The sequence below is a fragment of the Ambystoma mexicanum genome, chromosome 8 (genome assembly GCF_040938575.1).
Source record: "Ambystoma mexicanum isolate Mex_15411 chromosome 8, UKY_AmexF1_1, whole genome shotgun sequence".
NCBI classification, from domain to species: domain Eukaryota; kingdom Metazoa; phylum Chordata; class Amphibia; order Caudata; family Ambystomatidae; genus Ambystoma; species Ambystoma mexicanum.
In genome coordinates, this window is record NC_090929.1 from 495,104,944 (window position 1) to 495,130,184 (window position 25,241).

A 25,241-nucleotide genomic window follows, 5' to 3' on the forward strand; every position below is an offset into this window, starting at 1 on the left:
TGCACCATCTGCTGAATGTGAAGAGCCCTCACCTGGGGAGGAAAACACTGCCCCAGGGAAGTGTCGAGCACTGCTCCGATGTACTGGAGCCGCTGCGTTGGCGTCAAATGGGACTTCTTTAAATTGAGGGAGAAGCCCAGCCTGTGAAGGGAGCGACAGGCGATCGATAGATGATCCAGGACTTGCTCGGGAGAGCTCCCCCTGATCAACCAATCGTCCAGGTAGGGGTAGACGTGAATCCCCCCTTGCCTGAGATGCGCTGCCACCACCACCATGAGCTTGGTGAAAACCCTCGGGGCGGAGGTCAATCCGAACGGCAGGACCCGAAACTGAAAGTGCGAGTCGCCAACCGCGAACCTCAGGAACTTCTTGTGCTTGGGATGGATCGGCACATGGAAGTAAGCATCCTTGAGGTCGAGTGACACCAACCAGTCCTGAAGCTGAAGGGCCTGGAGGACTTGAGAGAGAGTAACCATCTTGAACTTGTCCTTCCTGAGGAGTTTGTTCAAATCGCGCAAGTCCATGATGGGTCTCAATCCCCCGTCTTTCTTCGAAACCAAAAAATAAGGGGAATACCATCCCTTGTTCCTCTCCGCTACAGGCACCAATTCTATGGCGCCTTTCTCCAGCAGGGCTTGAATTTCCTGCGCAAGGAGCGGATCCGAACCCTGCAAAGAGAGGTTCCCCGGTGGATTGTCGCGAGGCCTGTGCCGAAAAGGAAGACAGTAGCCGTGGGTTATGATCTCCAGAACCCACACATCTGAAGTAATGGCTTGCCACTCTACAAGATGCTGCGCCAGCCTTCCCCCAACCGGCGAACCATGGGACATGGCCTCACGACTGAATGGGAGCGGCTGCGGCGTTACCTGAGGGCAAAGAGGCAACTGCCCGAGCGGCCTTGGCACCACGGGTACCCTGTCGTCCACCTCTGGTACCCCTGCGTTGGCCTCTTTGACTGCCAGCTCCTCTCGCTTTACTGAAGGATGAGTAATAGCGAAAGGAACCACCCCTCCACTGCTGTCCCCTAGGACGAAAAGGCGGAGGTTGGCGAACTGCAGCGCCCAACGACTTCGCTGCAGCTTTTGAGGTCTGCAACCTCTCAAGGCTCTCGTCAGCCTTGCTGCCAAAAAGGTGTTCACCATCAAAGGGCATGTTGAGGAGCCGGGACTGCACATCAGGAGCAAACCCCGACTTCCGCAACCACGCAAACCTGCGTATCACGGTGCTCGCCGCCATGGACCTACTGACGCATTCAGCCAAGTCCAGACCCGACTGGACGGACTCACACATGGCATCCTTACCATCCTGGACCATAGCAAGGAAACCATCCCGTTCAACCCCTTCGGGAATATGTTCAGCCGCTAACGCAACACAATTCCACAGAGTGTGCGTGAAACGAGACAAGGCACAAATGGAGTTGGCCGTCTGAAGCGCCATACCACCAGAAGAAAACACTTTCTTCGCCCAGCCATCAAAACGTTTGTCGTCCCTATCAGGAGGGATGGTAGGGTACGACGCCTGCTTTGCCGGGGCCGTGGCCGCCTGCACCACCAAACTCTCCGGAGTGGGGTGCCTGGTCAAGTAGCAGGGGTCGCTACTGGCTGGACGGTATTTACGCGACAAGGATCTGCCCACCGCCGGGAGACTCTCCGGAGCAGTCCAAGCCGCCGCCACCCTTCTCTGTAAAGCCATATGGAACGGCAGTACCGGGTCAGTTGGGGGACCAACATCAAGGATGTCCGTCAGATCATCCTGCACAAACTCCCCTGGGGGAGCAGACCATCCCAGATACTCAGACACCCTAGCCATAAGGCGCCGGTACGAGGAATCGGCATGGGAGCCAGGCTCAGGCCTACAAAATTCCACCTCCGGAGAGGTGTCCAGTCCACTGGCATCATGCAGTGACTGCCTCAAATCGTCAAACTGACTATGGCCCGAGACAATTTCATCTGGCACCTGGCTAGGAACCAGGCCATCAGAATCCTCATCCGCCTCCGAAATATATTCCAGGTGGCGAAAAGGCATCCAGAGTGCTTGCTCTTAACCAGAGCCTTCCTAGGGGGTACACCCGTGACACGGGGCACCTCCGACACGAAAGGCGTCGAGCGAATCGGCAACGGCGCCGAGAGGATCGGCGTCGACGAAATCGGCGTCGACGTGAGATGCAGCGCCTCCAGTATCGGCGGCGTCGACACAGCCCTCGAAGCCGGAGCACCGAGCGTGTCCCTCGACGACCTGAACGTCGACGGCTTCGACGAGGCCCTCGAAGCCGGAGCCTCGAGAAAGCCTGTCGACGCCCTCGACGCCTCAGACGTCGATGTCTTCCTCGAAGACTTCACAGGAGCACACGGTCCCGAACGCGTCGAGGACCGGGACCTGGACCTGGAACGGGTACGGCGAGAACGAGCCTCCTTGTCCGAACGGGACCGCTCCCGTGACTCGTGCCGACCACTCTTGCGAGCGGCGTCTCTCGACCTCACACGGCCGACCCCACTCGGGGGCGCGGACGGCTGAGTACCCTGCGACTCAAGAATCGCCAACATTTTCTTCCCGAAGGAAGCCCATTCTTCCGGCGTCGCACGGCTGGTGGGGTAACCGACGTGCCGTGCAGAATCCTCGGAAGAGGACCTGGAAGGCGACAGGTGACGGCGCTTCCGAGAATGCCTCGAAGAGGCCGAGGAGTGGCGAGACCCACTCCTAGAAGAAGACCGACGAGACTTCCGACGATGACGCAGAGAGTCACCCCTCGAATCATCCGTCGAAAGCCCCGCCGACTTCGACTTCCGGGGCTTGGACACCCGACCTACCGACAACTTCTTCTTACGTTCGCGTAAGGCTTTGGACGTGAGCGACTGGCAGTCGACACAGTCATCCGTGTCGTGGGCCTCCCCGAGGCACCAGGGGCAGGCGTCGTGCGAGTCAGTCACCGACATCTTGGACCCACACTCCCCGCACTTCTTAAAGCCCGGACGCGGGGTTGAAGACGAAGTGGAAGACATCGCCGAAGGAAATTCACAAACGAACAGGTTCGAAGAACCAGAAAGAACAGAACTCCAAAGAGTCGAGGCTTAGAACCGAGAAACACGAAGCAACACGTTCGCGGAAAAACGGAACTGAGGCTATGGGCGTCGTGCGTCCTACTTATCACATCGGATGACGTCGGAGGAGGTCCTCGACGACGGCGCATCGACGCAGGACGCAGACGCCGAAAAAGTTTCCGAAGCAGCACAGCTGTGGTGATTACATGTCATAGATATGGAATACGTCGGAGGACCCAATCCCCTCGAACAACAGTTACAGGTAAGAAACTTGTTCCTTCTCCAGCATGGGGTCTGGCATGGATTCACATGCTCATGAATAAAAGAATACATAGCAGTACACACATGCACAACCACGGGAGGTGGCAAAGGCTCAAAATTAAGCAATTCTTACCTCCTCACCAGGCTCACCTTAGGCAAACAGGTTGCGCAGCACTGCTTGGCTGACCCTGGACTCCTCCCTGGAGTCCCGATCGACGCAGTAGAATCTTGTGAAGGTGTGCGTTGACCTCCACGTCGCAGCCCTGCAGATGTCCAGCAGGGGCACACCAGACAGGAACGCCATGGTAGCAGCGATTGCTCTGGTCGAATGGGCTCTCGGACGGCCGGGCAGCGGTCGGTTTGCCAACCGGTGACAGTGCATGATGCAGCCGGAGAGCCATCTGGAAATGGAAGTCTTCGAGAGAGCCTTCCCTTGATTCACAGTCCCAAAGTTCACAAACAGCTGTGATGTCTTCCGAAAACTCTTGGTGCGGTCCACGTAGAACTTCAGCGCTCTATCTACGTCCAGCGAGTGCAGAATCCTTTTAGCCAGCGACGAAGGAGACGGGAAGAAAACTGGCAACACCAAGGGTTCCTTGAGGTGGAAGTCCGACGGCACCTTGGGCATGAAGGAGGGATGCGTCCTCAGCACCACCCTCGTGTAGTGAAACGTCAAGTATGGCGGCTTGCAAGATAGGGCCTGGATCTTTCCCACTCGTCGTGCGGAAGTGATGGCCACGAGAAACGCTGTCTTCCACAACAGAAACTTCAACGGTGCCGAATGCATAGGCTCAAATGGGGCCCCCATGAGCCTGGTCAGCACCACGTTGAGCTCCCACGCCGGGGCAGGGGCCTTCACCGGCGGGAATGATCGGAACAATCCTTTCATAAATTCCTTCACCAGTCGATGAGACCACAAGGACGCCCGTCCCGTAGTTCTGGTGTATCGTGAGATGGCGGCCAGATGAATCTTGATGGAAGCGTGAGCTAGTCCAGCCTTGGCCAATGAAAGTAGGTACGGCAATACTTGAGGGGCCGTAATCCGCAGAGGGTTAATCTTCTGTGCACGGCACCAGACAGAGAACCTCTTCCATTTATGTCCGTAGCACTTGAAAGTTGAGGACGCCCTGGCCTTTGCAAGAACCTCTCTGCAGTCGGCCAGGATGTCGTACCCTCCAAACTCTAGTGCTGCAGGAGCCAGGCCTGCAAGTTCAGCGACTCCGGGTTGTGGTGAAGAATGGCGCCTCCTTCTCTGGAGAAAAGATCTGCGTCCGTCGGCAGCTTGACTGGTGTGGACGTTGACAAGTCCAGAAGGTCTGGGAACCAGATCTGTCTCGGCCACGCCGGTGCGACGAGGATCATCCTGCAACGGGACCTCTTGAGCTGGTTGATGAGCCGGAGCAGCAGCGGAGGGAACGCATAAAGAAATAGGCCCTCCCAGGGGAACGAGAAAGCATCGCCCATGCTCCTCGGCTGGGGGAACCTGCTGGTGAACCTCGGGCATTTGGAATTCGTCGCCGTCGCGAAGAGATCGATTTGGGGTTCGCCCCATCGTCGGAAGAGTCGATCCACTTGATCCTGGCGTAGTTCCCACTCGTGGCACGAGCGCAGCTCTCTGCTGAGTGAGTCGGCAGTCGTGTTTTTTATTCCTGCCAGATGAAGAGGCACCAGAAACATCCCTTGGGCGACGGCCCAATGCCACAGATCCTGGGCTTCCTTGGATAAGGCAGGGGATCTGGTACCGCACTGCTTCCGGATGTAGAACATCGTGGCGGTGTTGTCGGTGAAGATCCTCACCACCTTGCCCTTTAGGGACGGAAGAAAAGACCTGAGGGCCAAAGGCCTCTTGCGTGAAGATCTCCGGAGTGCGTTCCCCAACCTTCCAGGGAGGCATCCGTCGTCACCGTCACCGTCACCTGGTAAGCTGGGGTCTGAAAGCCCGTGCCCGCCGACAGATGAGAGCGGGTACCCCAACACCGGATCACCTGACGGAACGTCTCGTTGAGAGGGATCCTGTCCTCAAAGCTGCCCGTCGACTGGACCTAGCGGGCGTCAAGGAACTCTTGTAAGGGGCGCATCCGAAGCCGGCAAAGGCACACCAGATAAATGCAGGAGGACATCATCCCGAGGAGGGACTTGATAGATCTTATCCTGACCATGTCCGTGGCCAGCAGACGCTGCACCTTGCCCAGAATGGTCCTGGTCCTTTCCTCCGACGGCGAGGCCAGCCGCGCCACTGTGTCGAGCTTGGCTCCCAGAAACAGAGCGACCTGCGACGGAACCAGGTGGGATTTTGGAAAGTTGATGGAGAATCCCAGGTCCGTGAGCAGCTGGACGGTCTTCGCAGTGTGCTCCACGGCGAGCTCCCTTGTCCTTGCCCGGATGAGCCAGTCGTCCAGGTAGGGGTAGACGTGGATCCCTGTAGGCGCAGCCGCGCCGCCACCGATGCGAGGCACTTGGTGAACACCCTGGGTGCCGACTTCAATCCGAATGGGAGGGCCTTGAACTGGTAGTGCCGCCCTTGGACCACGAACCTCAGGAACTTTCGGTGCCTTTTTAGAATGGGGATGTGGAAGTACGCATCCTCCAAGTCCAACAACGACAGGAAATCGCCCTCCTCCAGCTGTCCCAGCACGTGCTGGAGGATGACCATCCAGAACTTCTGTGCCTTGATGTACTTGTTCAGTCGTCGCAGGTCCAGGATGGGGCACCATCCTCCCGTCTTCTTTTTTACGAGGAAGTACCTTGAGTAAACTCCGGAGCCCCGAAGCCTCTTTGGAACGAGCTCGATGGCACCCTTCTTGAGCATCGCCCTTACTTCCAACAGTAGTTGAGGGATGTGATTTTTCGTACTGGCCACGGGTGGAACGCGAGGGCACTTCTTCTGAAACTCGAGGGCGTGCCCTTGGGCCAGGGTGTCCAGCACCCAATGGTCAGTGGAGATGGACTCCCACACGCTGACGAACCTCGCCAGCCGGCCTCACATCGGGGTGCTTTGGCGGGGGCCCGACCCCACGGTCGATTCAATCTTGTTTGGAGGCCGCCTTGCCTCCTTGACCTCCCTGTCGACGACAGGCACCACCCGACTTGCCGCGTCCCCTGTAGGCTTCCTGGGACGAAGATCTTGCCGCTTGGCGGTACGTGGAGGAGCCACTGCCGGATCCCTTGGAGGCCCCTTGTCTGCCTCCGGAGCTCCGAAAGGACGGCCGTCGTTGTTGGAGCACTCCCAGTGCCCGGGCAGTCTCTGTGTCGGTCTTGATGGCCTGAAGGGACTCATCAACCGCCTTCCCAAACAGGTTGTTCCCGTCGAAGGGCATGTCCAAAACCTTGGTTTGTACGTCCTGGTGGAAATCTGTCGCCTTGAGCCATCCTCGTCGTCTCAGACAAACGCCGTTGCCCAACTGACGGAAACCGGTGTCGGCGATGTCCGTTGCCACCGTGATGGCGTGGTCCGAAGCAATCTCACCTTCTTGTAGGATTTCAAGGGCCTCAGCCCTTTTGGCGTCTGGAACGAAGTCCAACAGAGGGGCGATTTTGAACCACAACTCCCTGTCGTAGCGGGCTACGATAGCCAGGGCATTGGCCGCCTTGATAGTCGTCGCTGCGGATGAGATGACCCGTCGTCCCATCGTGTCCAGCTTCCTGCCCTCGCCATCCGGTGGGGAAGTTGATGTCGAGGCCAATGCCCCCCCCCAGCTTTCTTCTTTGCTGCCGCCGAGATGACCGAATCCGGGATAGGTTACGCCCGAAGGCACAAGAGGGCAGCGTCAGGGACCCGGTACTTCTTCTCGTACCGGTCCCTCTTTGTCGGTGCCATGGCCTGGTTCTTGAGGAGGGCGAGCCCCTCATCCCAGATGTCATCAAGAAGTGGTACGGCGAGGACCGTCTTCCTTTTAGCCTCGCGCCGTTGGTAAAGGAACCCTTCCTTCTTCTCTTCTGGGCAGAGCTGGAAGAGCTTGGATGCCCTGGAAATCATGGCATGAAAGGATCCATCTGTCGTAGCCGTGTCCGTGCCTGTATCATCCCCGTGGGTAGTAGACCGGGGGAAGGCAGAGCAGGCCGCAGAGGTGGGAGAGGTGGCGTAGGATGCGTCCTCCTCTTATGCGGTGGACTTTCCGAAGGTCCCGGCTCCCCCGTCGGGTCTGGCTCAGGTACCTCCGTCGGGGAGAGGGGCAACCTTGTCCTTATCTCCAAGCATAAGGACTGAATCGCTGACAAAATGGCCACCGAAGTGTCCTGCGGAGCCGGAAACGACGGGCGCGAGGGCTCTTGAGGAACCTTGTCGGCGACACCGTCACTCTCGTCGTCGCCCTCGTCGGGATCCCTCCCGATGGGCTAGGCCTCTTCCACGACTTCGATGAGCTCTTCTTCAGAGGTCGTGTCCGTATCCACGATGGCCACCTGCCCCTCCCCCACCTTTTCCAATGAGGACTTCGTGGGGGTCTTCTCAATGGGCCTGAAAGACGACTCCCTCCGCGGTGGCAGGGAGACTCTGGGTCCTGAGGTCGCCTCCACTAGCGTTGCCTCCACAGGCTGAGCCAGGGCCGCTGCGACATCCTCAATAGAGGTCTTAGCAGGGTGAATTAAGGCCATCGTCACCTTATGTACGCCTGGGGCCTTCACCTTGGGGGGAGGATCCGAGCCTCGCTCCCCCTCTGCCGGAATCTTCGAGATCGACCGGGGCCTCTCCAGAAGCTTCGCCGGGGTCTCGAACTTCCTCTTACCCGAGCCAGAGCGTTGGCTCGTGGTTGATGGCGCCGGGGAGGATACGCCCTGCCTTGCAGCCAAGGAGCCCGACCGTTCTGCGCTCCTGGTGCCCGCGGACTCGTGGTGCTTGGCCTTTTGTTGGGCCCCCGTCGCCGGGGCACCCTCACAGGACTTAGAAGACCGCTCGGACTTCTTTTTCTTCTTCTCGCCTGACGGGCTCTTCCCTTCCAGCCAGTTGGCGAGACAGAGGTGGCGATCCTTCATGGTCCGCTCCGACATGTTCCCACAAAACTCACAGTCCTTCTCCGTGTGAGTCTTGTCCTCATGGAGACAGTAGAGGCATAACGAATGCTTGTCCTCCTTGAAAACATTCTGAAGCTGGCATCCAGGGCAGGTCCTGAACAGCTTCCCGGCCGTCGAGCTTCCTTTCTCCTGGGCCATGTCCAGGGTAGGCCTCGGAACTTCTGAAATCCTCCAAAAGCGTAACTCGACGAAATCTTCACCCTTGAGGGGCGTAGAAAACTCCGAAACAGATCCCCGTTGATCGGATGTAGAAACGGTTGAGCTTGAGGCTCTATTTAACCGAAAAATGAGAAAAATCTCCTGAAAAAGCGCGTAAACGCAGCAAAAGCTCGAGAGCTACAGCACGAGGACTCCCAACACTTGAATGTGTGGTAAAAATCTGAGGATGGCTGCCAGAGGCGGGGCTTAGGGAGAGGGCAGTCATTGGCTGGGGGCAGTATGACCCAGAGACCAGTGATTGGTTACTTCCAAGAAAGACAGATCAGAAACGAAACTGATGCTGATTTTTTTTTCTATACCGAGGATTCCCGGCCTGACGGGGAATATTCATGAGCATGTGAATCCATGCCAGACCACATGCTGGAGAAACAGTGCTCCATTCATAGGAAAAATACAAGAGTGAGTGGGAAAAAGGGTCTCACTCTCTCCAGGTGAAAAATTAAAGTTCCCAAAATCCAGCAACGGTGCTGGGGTCTCTAAGTTAGAGAGGAATTAGCACATTTCTGCAAAGTCTCCCTAACACCTCCACTAATCGTCACGTTAGGGATAGTGTTACAGGCATACCCATGTCGACGTCCCCTTTCGATCCTCGAAAGACGAGATGCAATACTCATGCGATTAGCACTAGATGTCGCACTACATGCACAGCAAATTCACAAGCATCAGAATTTTTTTTTACTGTTAAACCAAGCGCAGCGGTCCTCATCATTTTAGAAAGTTATGACTGCATAGGCCAATGTGACATTATTTGAGTTTTTCCAATAAGTATTCCAATCAAAATGTTCCACAGTGCATAGAATTGAATCGCCACAAGTGAACATTGGCACAGCAAAACTGAGTGAGGTTATATATTACACTGGACGTCTGTTGGGGGAATTCCAATGACCCATAGGGGCCTTAAATAATAGCACCATGGTTAAGGTATGCAGACCAGGGAGATAGCTACTGATACAGAGGAAGACAAGAGGCCACCCGCAAAACAACCATGTTTGACAATACCTAAGAAATCCCAAAACAGACTGATTACATGATTACATTAACAAACGAGAAGCGATACCAGAGTCAACTTAAGAGCTCCGTGGAGCATGTAAGGTCATTTTCAGAACTTTAAATTCACACGAAAGCTTTCTAAAGATGGGAAGGCCACCCCTTACCTGAAGGGCCGGGAGATATTTAGGTAACTGTTGCTTTAGCTCCAATGGGGATAATGCTGGTGAGTCGGGGACATAATCTCCTTCTGTCAAAGCGTTCGAACGAGGGGTGTCATCACCCATATCATCATCATCCTCTCCTTCCTCAGTCTCGCCGGAATCATTGTCAAACCGCGACTCTGCAGATTTAAAGGTTAGAATCAACAATTGTGCCAGGAATCATTCAAAATTCAACCACTTTATCACCTCAAAACCGAAATAAAGAAAATCATTCAGGGCCAAAGGAGCCCTAAAAAACTAACATCTTTGAGAGCAAGCAAGCCCCAAAGTGATGTGGCCGCTGGAAATAGTCCACCTACATAAAGGCTGCATGTTTAAATTTTTGAGACAGCAAGGGAACAACTTTATAAAATTACAATCACATTTCTCCATGGGTTCTTACCTAGTGTTAAGGCAGGTTCTGTACAACCCTCCGAGGGCTGTTCAACCACACATCATAACAGGTGTTAGGAATGTTCTCTCTAGGAGCAACGTTTCCTCCATATTTTATGGACCCGCAAACATTTTGCGTTTACACCAGGTCCTACATTTTTGCAGTAAGGTGAAGCCTTAAGTTTCACTTCACTGATCTTTTGCTCATTTGTTATGGGGAAACTGACTAGTCTTCAAGACTGTCAGTACTAAGGAAACTCGTTTTCCCTTCGTTTGACTGGTTATCTATTTTGGCTAACTTGTCACAATTCACACAGCATCTTCCAATGTAGTGCAATGGCGATCCTTTTTTATTACCCTAGACTACACCCAGAGGATTTTTTGGTTACTGTGCCTAATCTTATGGCAGCAGTTACATTTACACTATTTTTACTGTATTTTATTTTAGCTCTCACATTTACTGTGTTTGACTATTAACTGTGGCTAGTTAGTGTCCATAATGGCCGTGCACAAGTTGTTTGCTCGTTTTTTGCAATTTTGTTTGCTGGCCTTTTTCCTACCTTGCCAGATCAGGAAATCCTTTTTTAGTCATGCATTGGGCTGGGAAAGCAGTGCTTTTCACAGGCTAGTGCAGCCCACATGACTTGGAAGCCAGGATGTGGGGACTATCTGGTCCCAATACACAAACAGGTTTCAGTATGTCTGGAGTGTATAAGATGTTCACATCTATGATCAATCTTCCTGACCTGTGTCAACCCCAGAACATTTGCTTTGACTAGGTAACTATATTACCATGTTCCTATGTGAAGGGGAATCTTTTTCCCCTCTCACCTAGTCTTCTACTCTTTTTATGGCTGACCTTTTGTTAGGCAATCATTGATGTAGTCACCCTGTGGGAGACTACACAACCCTTGTCCTCTTGGTATTAGGTAACCCACGAGTATAGGTCTGTACTACACAAGTTGGTAGTGTGACCGAGCAGCCAGACTTCTCAAGAGGGGTAAATGTGAGCTGTAGCAATGAAATACATCAATAAAAGTATCCAAATAAATAATTATTCTAACTAAAAAAAATTAACGGCTATTTTTAAATAAGCATTCTTTAAAAGGGAAATGTTCAATGTTAGGGAGAATTCTCATAAATGTGCTAATTCCCTTCTAACTTTAGAGACCCCCAGCCCTTTTTGCTGGACTGTAGGACTTTTCATTTCTAACCTGGAGCGAGTGAGTCCTTTTTCCCCACCCTCAAGTATTTTTTTCATTGATTTGAACATGGTTTCTTTTGACTTTGGAGTCTGAGAAACTCCATAGGCATCATCTTTCTACATTGTGTTACATAGTATCTCAGTGCAATGAAACAGGCAAGTCTTCCAGATTTCCCAAAGGTTTAAATACCTTCTCTTGGATAAACTACTGTTCCCAAGAGCAGTAAAGTGAAAATGACTTTACTTACATTGTAACTTTCTAGGCCCAGCCCACACTATCTTACCATAGGGTGCTGGAGGGGTCACTTAGTATCCACTTTGTTTATGAAAGGTAGCCCATACTTGTACCCCTTAAATATATATCGGGGCACCCCTAATCACACTTACACCAGATCAAAGTTCATCCCTCTAGGGAATTAAGGCCAAGAGTCACCTTGCAAGGATAAACTCATCTTTACATGAAATGAGGATAGGGGCCAGGGGGCAAAGTACTATGCCCCCCCCACCCACCTGACCAGCATTCTGTCTTCCATGGCTGGCTCCGGCAGACTAATGGCAAGCAGGCACCTTTATATAGTCTTCAACTTGGTCACTGGATACTAGCAGAGCTCATTCAAAACCGTTGCTCTTCCTTAAAAGGGATGCTGCCGTCTCCAGTGTCGCACGGCCAGGTTACAAGCTACTTACATACTGCTGCTTCTGCGGGAATACATTGTAGCTTCTATTTAGCATAATTTTCTATATTATAAACATTCATACATACACACCTTCCCGCTATACTTTCAACACTTAACTCAATATTCATATATTTTATCGGGTCCAGTAATTCTCCTAACAAAAACTTGTTTTCCTAGTAACTCTGTATGTCGTGCGTTGAATCTTTTAGTCTGCATGGGTTTTTGATTGACAGAAACAGCTGCTCAGCCACTTTGTGTGCTCTGCCAGAGCTAGCCGGGCCCCATGCAGTGCCTGTAGTCTAATTTTAGCACAGGTTGCATTCCTTCTGGCAGAGAGCCTGTTTGAAATTTTAAAACTACACAGAATAATATACACGTGTTTCCAACTAATGGCTATTTGCACCTTATATTTAATACTATTTTCACTTGGTGGCTGGCCACGCCTGTATGTGATTATATTTGCATGAATAAAGCTTTCTCGGTGCTATAGTGCTTAGAAGTTGTTAGGCAAAGTTTGTATGCAGTGCCTTAAGGGTGTACTACAACTACTCTGACTACAGGTAATAGGAAACCCAACCTTTGGTATAAGCTTGTACTACACAGTTTGGTAGTGTGTTGAGCAGCCATGCTTTTCTCAAGAGGGGTCAATGAGAGCTGTAGGGGAGTTGCACAGATTCACAGTGACAAGTAAGTATCCAAATAAACACTTACAGACAAGGTTTCTTGAATAAACAATTATTAATGTATTTATCAGTCAGTTAGAGTAAGCCTTCTTCAGAAGGGAGTAATATAAAAGTAACACTCAAATACACTTCAAAACAGCCACTCTTAATATTCTAATATCAGTGAAGACCCTTTTGGGATGGCCCACAGACACAATCTACACCCTCGGGTGACTTCAATAGCTAGGGTGCTGCGGACATTAATATCTTACTGTTTGCATTTAGAATACTGTTAGAAGGTGGTAAAAAGAAAAGATTATTAGAACAAACAATAGACCAAAAATATTCTTAAGCAGGCAAATACTTTTGTATCCCCTAAGCAGAGTCATTCAGTATAACCGGCAAGGCCAAAGTCAATGGGCAAAAGTCATATAGGATGAAGCACCTCTGGAAGGTAAGTAGAAAAGTCTTTGCACAATGTTTTAGAAGTCTTTGAAGAAAAGAAGAATCAAATGTAGGGCCACAAGCGGATTAGACTTACGAGTAGTAGAAGATGCAAGCAACTCTACAATGAGAGGTAGGTTCTCTCAGATTTTACAGTACCTTTGTATTGAAGAAAAAATGCAGCAGATGACTTCTGTTCCTGTGCAGCTCTGCAGATATCTATTCCTGTGCCTTAGTCGTGCGGACAAGAGGGCGCACTTCTGGGGACACCTGCACTGCAATGCAACGGTCACCGCTCACAACCGGCAATCTTTCCAACAAGTGGCACTTCAGTGTTTCAGCTCCTTGCGACTACCGCAAATAGAAACACCACAGTTCTTGGCTGTCGAGATGGACTTTCCTTGCTTCTGGGGTCCCGCACTCTGTCGAGGGGGCTCAGGCTCGGTCAGTCCTGCTTCCTGGGAGTCGGGAGGATCTTCCTGGCGCTCTTGGCCAACTTAAAAGCAACACACACAATCTGGTGTTCCTCCCCCTCGTTATTTGGTTCCCAGTAGCAATTCTGTGCAAAAGCAACCAGCTCCGAGAGAATGTCCAGGTGGGTTATTTTGGAGTCGATTGGTCCCACCAACTCAAGGGGAGAAGTCGTCCTTGCAGGGGCTTTTCTGTCAATACGAATTTGGAGTTTTTTAGGTCCTTGGAATCCCTGCCCTGGAGACGATGGCCCATAATTAAATCTCATCCCAGGCCTGTTCCTGCACTCCCTTTGCCAAATGCCCCCATTTCCCGCAATACCGGCACTGTGATGTTCCCAATACTCCTTCCAGGGGCCCTATCCTCCCAAAGCCTCTGGCTCATCGAAATAGTCTTCTCTCCCTTGGTGCTCCTTCATACTGCCACTGTGGGTTGTGATACTGTCCCCCATCCCCATTGTCTCTGTACTCCTTCACCCCATAGCGCAGCAATTGTGGCATCAGCAAATTGTTGAGTCTCTCCAGTCCTTTCTCCCCGAGCCGGTACCGTCACTGGTGCTTGAACAGCAACCTTATTAAGTTTCTTTTCAACTAGTTTTGCCTCATCAGTTTGCCGCTTCTGGGCTGTCCCCCTGTCCCGCTCCTCGATTCTCTTACAATTGTGGACTATTATACTTTGTATCTCTGCCCACCCTTTGGCTTCAATTCCCACAATTGTATCTAGTGCATTCTGGACCTCTTTTGGTAGTCCCTTCTTTACAATAACATAGAAAAATAGTACTGTCTCAACTCTCCACATTTCCCGTAATTTAAGAATAAACCTAACTGGGTCCTCCTCATCACCCATTGTGCACTGCATTAAAGTCCGGTGTGTCTGGGTACATCTTTCGTAGGGCAGCCCATACCCTTGCCCTTACCTCATCAAAGGCTGCTCCATCATGTTCATTTTCTGCAAGACTACCCCAGCCCTTGCCCCTGAAAGGTAGCCCACACTTGTACCCCTTAAATATATTGGGGTACTCCTAATCACGCTCACACCAGATTAAAGTTCATCTCTCTAGGGAACTAAGGCAAGGATAACACACTTTAATCTTTACAGAAATTAGGATAGAGGGCAAAGTAATCCCCCCCTCCACCCCCCGACCAGCATTCTGTCTTCCGTGGCTGGCTCCTGAAGACTAATGGCAAGCAGGCGCCTTTATATACTCTTCAACTTGGTCACTGGATACCGGCTGACATCATCCAAAACAGTTTCTATTCCTTAAAAGGGATGCTGCAGTATCCAGTGTTGCATGGCCAGGTCACAAGCTACTTAACATACTGCTGCTTCTGCAGGAATACACTAGCTCCTATTTAGCATCATTTTCTAGATTATAAACATTCATACATAAACGCACCTTCCCGCCATACTTTCAACACTTCACTCAATATTCTTATATTTTATCTGGTCCAGTAATTTCCCAAAAAAATACTTGTTTTCCTAGTACTCTGTATGTCGTGTTGGGGTGTCACGGTGTTAGTTTCATGGCGGTACGATAAACTTCATGCCAAATGATGGTATATCATGGTTATCGCGGTATAGCAGGTGGAGTTAACACATTTTCTTAAAAGTTCATAAATTGTCAGATTTATCATCACAAACAAAAACAGGCACCCAGGGCCAGAATTGGGCTTTTCAACATACTTTCCACTGAATTGCCCCCCCTTGCTTCCACCAAACACAAACCCGTGTGGAGAGGAGGAGGAGGGGGGCGGGGCCCTGCTGCGACTGGCAAAGCAAACTTAATTGCTTTTCTTACGTGGTCATTTAGGCGTTTAGCTCCCCCCATGGCTACTGGTGAAGATGAACATGTTGCCATCTTGATAATCTGCATGCCACAGATCAATGGAGGCTGATGGTAGTGTGCGCATACACGCACTCTCTCTCTCTCTCTCTCTCTCTTTCACGTTACAGCCTTTAGTTTACTTGCGGGCCAAAAGGTGTTCAGTAATCACGGACATTTTACCCTTTGGTATGGCAGCAGGGAATACCCGCAGAGATGAGTGAATTTTGCAGTGTGACTTATTGTATGTACATTCAATTATAGAAATTGTCAAGGGGGGTCCTGGGAGTCTCTCTGCCAGACAATAGTCCTGGTTACGAGAGACTTACCCAGAGTCTTTAGCTCACTATCTTTCACAGAGAAGAAATATCCCAAACATATCCGTCTTTGTCCTGCCCAGAGGCAGTCCAGCACCGAAATGTTAGGCAATTCTCCTCTGAACAAGAGTACCAACAGCATCCCCAGACACGTGTTTCGGTCTGGTTGGACCTCATCTGTAGGGAGGAGCTGTGCCTCTCTAAGAATAGTGAGCAAGGGGTCCACGTCTGCATTCCCCTAGTAACTTAGGGTAAGACCCAAAGTTACTTAAATATGCAAATTGTCAAGGAGGGTCCTGGGAGTCTCTCTGCCAGACAATAGTCCTGGTTACGAGAGACTTAAAGTCTCTCGTAACCAGGACTAATGTCTGGCAGAGAGACTCCCAGGACCCCCCCTTGTCAATTTGCATATTTAAGTAACTTTGGGTCTCACCCTAAGTTACTAGGGGAATCCAGACGTGGACCCCTTGCTCACTATTCTTAGAGAGGCACAGCTCCTCCCTACTGATGAGGTCCAACCAGACCTAAAAACACGTGTCTGGGGATGCTGTTGGTACTCTTGTTCAGAGGAGAATTGCCTAGCATTTCGGTGCTGGACTGCCCCAGGGCAGGACAAAGACTGATATGTTTGGGATATTTCTTCTCTGTGAAAGAGAATGAGCAAAAGAAACTGGGGAAGTCTCTCGTAACCAGGACTAATGTCTGGCAGAGAGACTCCCAGGACCCCCCCTTGTCAATTTGCATTCAATTATAGAACCAGGGAAAACCCCCATTGTCATATGTTTAGAAAACATCCATTATAAATATATAAAACCCCAAGCTACCAACCCAAAGTAAATCCTTTTCCTTCTTGGCACTGTATTTATTCTTCCTGTTGCTAACATACTGATTTTGTGTCAGGCACGTGTGGTTTACGGAATGGCATTAAAAACTGCTCCAACTGAAATTACCTGTACTAAAAAAAACTTTTTTTTACATTGCCTTTTTGAATTTGAAGTTCTTTAACATACCATTAAGCGAATGCTTTTTAGTTAACTTACGAATACGCAGGCAGGATTTTCCAGCTGTAGCAAGGTAGCATTTTGAAACTTGTCTCTGCACATATTTAGCTGATCCTCCAGGAATCTAAGGCAGCTGCAGAAGTGGTCTTTCATGGCGCTCACTTGCTGATCGCCTTGAATGAAAGAGTGACTAGTGGAAGTGTTATAATGTACATTTTGAGCAATAAGCTTGCTGCTCAGTCACAGGTCATCGCTTTGAACATTGGCCTTGACTTGCATTTTTTTGGAACCACATGGCATGGGCATGATAACCCCTCGTTGCGACAAAAAGTTTGTTTTGACAACTCTTTATCCCATTAAAGGGAGAAAAGTAACTCATGTGAGGTCTGAACGCCCATGTCATTGTGTTTCTTTTGTCAAAATGCCATAGCCAACACAGACACACCGAAAGGTTGCATGTATTATGAAGGTCTGATGTCGGAAGTCACCACTGACCATGTAATCCTAAAGGGACAGCGTTCAGTGGGTGCTGTTGATTTCTTTCTTGATTCTTACAATACATGTGTATTTAGCTTCTTAAAGATAGTGGCAATAAAAATAAACTTTGAAAATGACAGTTAAAATACATATCGGCACAAATATGGCTTAAACCACCACCTCACCACAGCCCCATCATTACCGTTTTCCCCAGGTGTGAGTGCATTAGATCCCTTGTGATACGAGTTCAGAGGGAAGAATGCCTTCATGGGTGGTGTCACAAATGGAGAATAGACCTAAGAAATATTTCACCCCCATTGTTGGATACTTCAAATTGAATGTAGAATCTGTCCTGCCTGCTTGAGTCCAGTGCCATATGCAGAAGGCAGGTAGGTGAAGGATCAAGAGAAACAACAACTCCAGTGCCAATGTGCAAATCTACACAGATGACAGTGGGGGTGGGGAGCAGTTTATTTACTAGCAGAAAGCACTGACAGGCCCAGTGTTTACAGTCTACAGCAGGGTCTGAGTGGGGCATAAAATTGTCTCGGGCACCAACATAAAAGTGGCCCACATTTGCAAATGGGAATTCATTCCTTTTGGAACACTGTTTTAATAGTACCCATGGGGGAGATTTTTGATAAAAGGTGATGCAAATTGTACATTTAAAAGAATATTTAGCAACAGTGGTCAAAACTATTAGCCGAATAGTGAAGTCACTCATCAAACTAGCACACTTTGGCCAAAAAAGTGCCCCACTTTGACCCAAAAAACGTGCCCACACAAGCATTTCGCGTTTTTTGTGTCTGGCCATGGGCCTATTGCCCTAAAGGCCAGTTCATGCCTGGTCTACAGAGCTAAAGTTGTTTGTGGACATGCATCAGGCGGCCACCCAGTTCATTCCCCCCTTTGAATTCTGGGATGTGTAGTTCCCCATCTTTCAAATTGGCGGGAAAACTACAAATCCCAGAATTCTAAGCTACAACAGAACTGGATGGCTATCCGATCCATGACCATGAGAAACTTAAGTTCCTTGAATCTAAACCTTGGGGAGAGTAATTCGATATGCATGAATTCACTGGCCGTCCTCTTTTTTTAAATTTGTACAATTTTACATTTGTTCCAATGTGTGTTTGCTCAGTGCAGTAGGACCTTAACTTACTGAACTAATGGCACATGATGCAGGGCCAGGCTGAATAGACATTTCTGCTCCTGCTGGCTGTGTGTTTGCTAAGCAAAGTGCTCCTGGCTCCACTGTTTTGCAAGTCACTGAACGTTTTATTACATTTGTTTACATACGAACAAAAGGAAAAATAAAATGCTCACTTTCAGTTCAGGCCCTCAGCTCACCCTTGTGATGTCCCCATGTTCTTGCTAATTGCAAATTGAAAATCGGGACACTCGCCATAGAAGATCTGACCTGTAACGCGGAGCAGCATGACTATGAAAACGTTTAAAATCTGTATGCTGCCTTTCAAATAAATAATGCCTGAAACAAAATAACTTTGTTCTAGTTTGCCCTTGAAATTCAGGGCTGGCGGAGTCTATAAACTGGAGTCTCCGGTATGCTTATAGAGCCAGTCAGTCAACTCATCGTTAGCAGCTTTGCATGGGGAACACAAAGGTTCAGGCACTGGGCAGCTTTCAACACAATTTGCGCAAAGTCGGCTGATCTTTGACCTGACTCCACTGATCACAGAGAAAGAGCGGTTGCAGCAGCAAAGCTACATTTACTAATGTGGCCTCACTTTCCCTATGCCCTTGTCTGCCAAACAAGCCCCCCCTGGCAGATGGCACATCCAACAGTGCAAGACCAAGACTGCGCAGCAGTTGCTTACTGCAGCCTTTCCTAATCAGATTGAAAAGCACACTTAACGTTATAAACAGTATCCCGGTATAAACAACGTGACGGTTATTTTTGTTCAAGTTGTTCATGGTATCTTTAACTGTATACCGTTATATCCCTAATGTCGTGCATTGAATCTTTTAGTCTGCATGGGTTTTTGATTGACAGAAACAGCTGCTCAGCAACTTCATGTGCTCTGCTGGAGCTAGCTGGGCCCCACGCAATGCCTGTAGTCTACTTTTAGCACAGGCTGCATTCCTTCTGGCAGAGCCTGCTTTGAGATTTTAAACCTACACAGAATAACATTTACACGTGTTTTCAACTAATGGTTATTTTCACCTTATATTTAATACTATTTTCATTTAGTGGCTGGCCACGCCTGTATGTCGGTAGCCAAGGCGCTAGCTCCTCCCCAAAATCTAGTTTCTCATGTAGCATTTTTATGTTACCCTTTCTACAATTAATGGCTGGTGGGCGTGGTTTACTTTTTCCTACCATTGTGTGTTTCTACCGCGGGCTGCAATTGCAGCTGCAGTAAAGCACCCATGGGTGCCCATTTTGTCAATATGCCTATTCTTTTTTTGCCTTTTCTTGTTGGAAAGGTCCTTCTTGAGATTTACTCTATGCACCAAACCAGGTTTGGTCCCTTGGTTTGTTTTGTCTTTGGCTGGATCCACTAGTGAAACCTGCTTCTGGCTCCAGCGTGTCTGGCAGGGCAGGAAGTGAGGGAGGGAGGTGCCCAAAACTCCCTGTGCTTAATCCCCTTGGTTACAGGAATGCACCCAAAGGTGATCGGCTGGCTGTCCGGCAAAGACAGCCACCCTGCGGTGTGTTTCACAGCTAGCATGGAATTAATGCGAGAAACCTGCATAAAAGCAGAGTCTTTTTTGCTTGGAAGGCAGTCGACCACTGGACGAAGGAATCCAAAGAACTTGGAAGAGACGCCTGCTGCAACTCCTGGACCTTTGGTTTGCCCGGTGAAGCCCTGCTGCTGTGCTGATGCTCCGAATTCGCCTCGACTAGAGAAGCCCTGCAACGGATGACTTCTCACCTTGGGTTGGTGGGATCAATCAACCGCAAAGTAAACTCGTCTGGACATCATCTCGGAGCTGGCTATACTTCCATTGCTGCTAAAGGAACCGATTACCATGGAGAGGAACACCAGAATCGAGTGTCTCATTTTTAAGTGTGACACAAGCTCCAGGAAGATCCTCCAGACTCCCATAAAGCAGGACTGACCAAGCCTGAGCTGCAGAGTGCTGGACCCCAGATGCGAGGAAAGTCCATAGAAATATCTGAGAACTGCTGTGGTGCTGTTTTGAACTGCCGCTGATCTTCAATTTGTAGTGCAGTAGTCCCCAGACGTTCGCCCTCTTGTCTCCAAGACTGAGGCCGAGGAACACTGGTTCCAGCTGGCTTCCTTTCCAGTTGGAGGTCTGCAGATCCTATTTCTCCAAACCTAGGGTACTGTAAAACTATGGGGTTGTTTTTACCTCTTGTGTAGCCTTGCTAGCTCTCAGTTGAGAGATGACTTTTTTTACCTTTGCAGAGTTGCTTGCAGCTTTGGCCCTCACAAGAATCCCAGCTTGTGGCCCTACAGTGATTTAATTCCTACAAAACGATTTCTAAAACATTGTGCAAGACTTTTTTACCTAACTGCAAGAAGTGCTTCAGTTCACCTAGACTTTTGCTCAACTAACATTGGCTGTCTCAACTCCCTGGAAGACTCTTACTACCTCTGACTGTGCTTTAACTATAAACAAAAGTCAGACATTAGATAACTTGGGTAGCTGGGAAAGGGTGAATTTACTTTGCATTGGAGGGTTAAAAAAGGTACTTACCTGCTGAAGAATATTTGTTAACGATTGTTTTATTCCCTCATCTTTTTCTTCCAAAACTAATCTCAGTATTGCTCTAAATGTGCCTGTGATATATCAATGTCCACAGTGTCCTAGTTATTTAAGTCACCTCGGGGTGTAGGAAGTGTGTCATCCCAAATGGGCATTTACTGATTTATTGAAAATGAGAGTGAGTCGTTTTGAGGTGTATTATTGTGTTATATAATGTACTCCCTTCTAAACAAGGCTTATTCACTGCCTGTTAAATGAATAATTAATTGTTTAATAAAGAAACCTTGAGTAAGTGTTTATTTGGATACTTGTCAATGTGAATCTTAGAACCCCACAGCTCACATTGAGCAGCCAGACTTATTTGAAGTGGGGTCAGTCACTCTACCAACTTGTGTAGTACATTTATTATTTATTTGCATTTGTATAGCGCACTTGCAGCCCAGAGGCATCGAGGCACATGCTCATACCAAAGGTTGGGTTAACTATTGCCAAGAGGACAAGGCTTGTGTAGTCTACCACAGGTTACTGCATACAATCCTGCCTAATATGCAATAATAAAAATACACTTCAAAATACTTTCTCTAAATCAACACAAAGCAAGTAGATACTCTTTAGAGATGCTTCATACACACTTCCCACACCATGCGGTGACTTCACTAACTAGGACAGTAATGGCATTTATATATCACTTGTACACTTTGTAAATTCTGGAGGTAGGTAGAAAGGAAAGAGTAGAGTAAGGAAAAAGGTTAAAAAGGTGCTCAGAGCATGTGAGCACTTTATATCTTCCAATGAAGTCTAGATAAAATTCTTTGTCAGCAATATTAGTTCAAAACCAATCTATTACCAATGAGGGGCAGTACGAATCAAAGTCAAAGGGATACAAGAGTATGCAGGGAGCCAGGACAGCCAAAGTCAATTGGAGCAAAGTCTATGGAGCCGAAGCACTTCTTAAATAGCAAAAGTCTTGCACAAAGTTAAAGAGTATGTTGAAGAAAAATCACTTTTGGGTCACAAACTGTTACTCTTCTTGTTAAAGTTAGAGCTGAGATTGTTATTGCGAATTCTCAGAAATGTGCTAATTCCTCTCTACCTTAGAGACCCCCAGCAACTTTGCTGGATTTTGAGGACTTGAATTTTTAACCTGGAGAGAGTGAGACCCTTTTTCCCCCACTCATGTATTTTAATGTTTAGTTTAGTTCATTATTTGTACAGCGCGGCCAAGCCCAAGGGCATCAGGGAGCTTTTCATACAAGTTGCAAAACGATACAGAAAGGAATACAATAAAAGATTTACAAATATACATAAGTCAATAGTAAGGTACATCAGGCCAATAATGTCTAGGATAAAATTACATATATACAAAGTTCCATATGTACATCAGATAGTGATTGCATCCAATTGGCATATCAGTTTATGCGAACAAATTAAGTTTAACCTTTTTTCCAGAAAAGGATTAATGATGGTCCTTCTCTTAGGGATACTGGTAAAGCATTCCATTTTTTAGCAGCAAGGACTGGGAAGCTAACCCCACCTGCACGTTGTTGTTTGAAACGTGGAATGATGACGCGGGGCGACTGGGCCGTGTAGACAATTGTCTGGAAATGGCATTGGATAGGTAGGTATGAGCTTGGTTGGATAAGCACTTATGGGTAGGGGATAGTGTTTTAAGGTCTATTATTTGCTTAATGTTAAGCCATTTTATTGTGTGTCTGGTTGCAGAGATATGTTATGTCCTGGGGATGTTTAAAGCTGCTCTGATGGCATTGTTTTGCATAACTTGCATTTGGTTGAGGTTTTGTTGTGAGGTGCCCAGATAAGTGCAATGCAGTAGTCAAGCTTAGATAAGACTAGATCTCTAGCTATCGTGATGCAATTAGTTGTAGTCAAATAGGGGCGGCAGGTAGTAATAAGCTTGCAGGTATGAGCTGTGGATGATGTCAAAGCGTTGGTTTGTCTCTTTAGAGCGAACTCGGCGTCAATGTAGATTCCTAGTTTTTTCACAGCGTTGGCAGCTTTAATTATGTTGCCATCGATATTGAATGAGGAGAATATCGCACCCAATTTGTTCAGGTTAGCTGTGGATCCTAGGAGAAGCAGCCTTGTCTTCTCGTTGTTGAGACAGAGTCCATGCTTCGCCATCCATGCTTGTATATTGAGGTCAATGTAATTAAGGGTCTTAATGTCTACAATGTGACCACCAGAGATAGGGATGATTATCTGGGTGTCATCTGCGTAATTAGTGTATGTTACTCCCAAATAGTCAAGTTTATCAAAGAGGGACTTAGTGAACACATTATAGAGAGTAGGGGACACACATGACCCTTGTGAAACCCTGCAGGTAACTGGAGTGGGTGAGGCAGAGGCTGAAGGTGCAAAGACCTTCATGGGTCTGTTCTTGAGGAAGGACTCGATCAAAGCGTTCGCTTGGTCTGAAAAATGTGTGGCAGATGAGGTGTTTACATAAGATTTTGTGGTTCACCAAGTCAAATGCCGCTGATAGGTCAAGTAAGAGAAGCAAGGCTAGTTTTCTCTTGTCTTTCAAGTTCTGGATTTGAGTCTTGAGGTCGATTAGGAACAAGTTACTTACCTGTAACTGTTGTTCTCCAGCATGGGTCTGGCATGGATTCACATGCTCATGAATATTCCCCATCGTCAGGCTGGGAATCCTTGGTAAAGAAAAAATCAGTTTCAGTTTCGTTTCTGAACTGTCTTTCTACTAGTAACCAATCACTGGTCTCTGGGTCATACTGCCCCCAACCAATGACTGCCCTCTACTTAAGCCCCTCCTCTGGCAACCATCTTCAGATTTGTACCGCACGTTCAAGTGTTGGGAGTCCTCATGCCGTAGCTCTCGAGCTTTTACTGTGTATTGCATTTTTCAAAGAGTTTACTCTTATTTTTCTGGTCAATTCGAGCCTCAAGCTCCACTGATTCTTCTTCCGATTAATGGGGACCCGTTTCGGAAATTTCTACACCCCTCAAGGGTGGATTTTCGTCGAATTACACTTCTTGGAGGATTCCGAAAGACCTTTGAGGCCCAACCCGATCGGACATGGCCCAGGACAAAGGAAATTCGACGCCTACTGGATCCAAACTGTTTAGGAACTGCCCAGGATGTGGACTGCAGAACGTCTTTAAGGAGGACGAGCACTCACAGTTCCTCTACTGCCTACACGCCGACAAGTCACACGTGGAGGACTGTGCGTTCTACAAGAACATGTCTATCCAGACAATGAAGGACCAACATAAACGACTCGCCAACTGGCTGACTGGCTGGAGACAAAGAGCACAGCAGTAGGTGAGAAGAAGTCCGAGCGGTCTTCTAAGACCTGTGAGGGTGCTAAGGTGACAGGGGCCCAACAAAAGGCAAAGCACCGCGAGTCTGCGGGCACCGGGAGTGCCGTTGGTTCGGGCTCCTCGTCTGCCAGGCAGGGCTCAATGTCACCGACGCCATCATCCATGAGCCAACGCTCTGTCTCAGTGAAAAGGAAGTCTGAGAACCCGGGTAAGCTTCGGGAGAAGCTACGGTCTATCCAGACGGAGAAAGCCAACGGGGGAGCGAGGCGGTGACCCTCCCCCTAAGGTGAAGGCCTCAGACACGCCCAAGGTCGTGAAGGCTCTGATTCACCCAGCGAAGGTCTCGATTAAAAGTCGTGGCGGCCCTGGCGAATCCTGCGGTGGCTACCCCAGTGGAGGCGACTTCCGGGCCTAGAGTTTCCCTGCCACCCCGGAGGGAAACATCTTTCCTGCCTATCGAGAAGACCCCCTTGAAACGATGGGATGAGAAAGGGGGGGGCACGGTAGCCCTAATGGACACAGATACCACGTCCGAGGATGAGCTGGCTGGCGTCAAAGCTATCCTGGACAAGAAGTTCAAGGAGGTCAGGACCTACGGGAAGGATCCCAACAAGGCGGACAAAGAGCAACGGTGGAGCAGACGAGGAGCCACGGGCCGTGGAGGAACGGAGGACCCCGCACCCCAGCCGGCACTCCCGTCGCAACCGATGCCTACGCCACTGGACAATTCAGGAGCAATCTTGATGGCTTTGCAGACCCTGTGTGCGGAGATAAGGACAAGGTTGCCCTTACCCCCAGCGGACAATCCAGCGGCACCTGGAACGTCAGGGAGCCCACCGAGCAAGCAGAGGCGAGTCCATCCCCACCTCCCTTCCAGCCTCCACCCCCTCGTCTGAGGGACGAGACGGAGACAGACGACGGGGACTGACGACAGTGGCAACGACTGAATGGGTCTCCCGCCCGGCCTACCCCACGTCCACCCCCGATGAAATTGGCTCCTTTCACGCCATGATCGCCAGGGCCTCGGAGCTTTTCCAGCTGTGCCCCGGGGGACAAAAG

At 49.2% G+C, this 25,241-nt stretch overlaps 1 protein-coding gene across 6 annotated transcripts in view; it reads right to left on the reverse strand.

Moving 5' to 3' along the window:
- LOC138472139 (cyclin-dependent kinase 11B-like) overlaps positions 1-25,241 on the reverse strand; it is a 945,042-nt gene that overhangs the window by 392,334 nt on the left and 527,467 nt on the right. For all 6 annotated transcript variants that reach the window (XM_069610151.1, XM_069610152.1, XM_069610149.1 and 3 more), the window contains one exon: positions 9,683-9,858. In XM_069610151.1, coding sequence (XP_069466252.1) covers positions 9,683-9,858 — 176 coding nt within the window. The remainder of the gene's footprint in view (positions 1-9,682; positions 9,859-25,241) is intronic.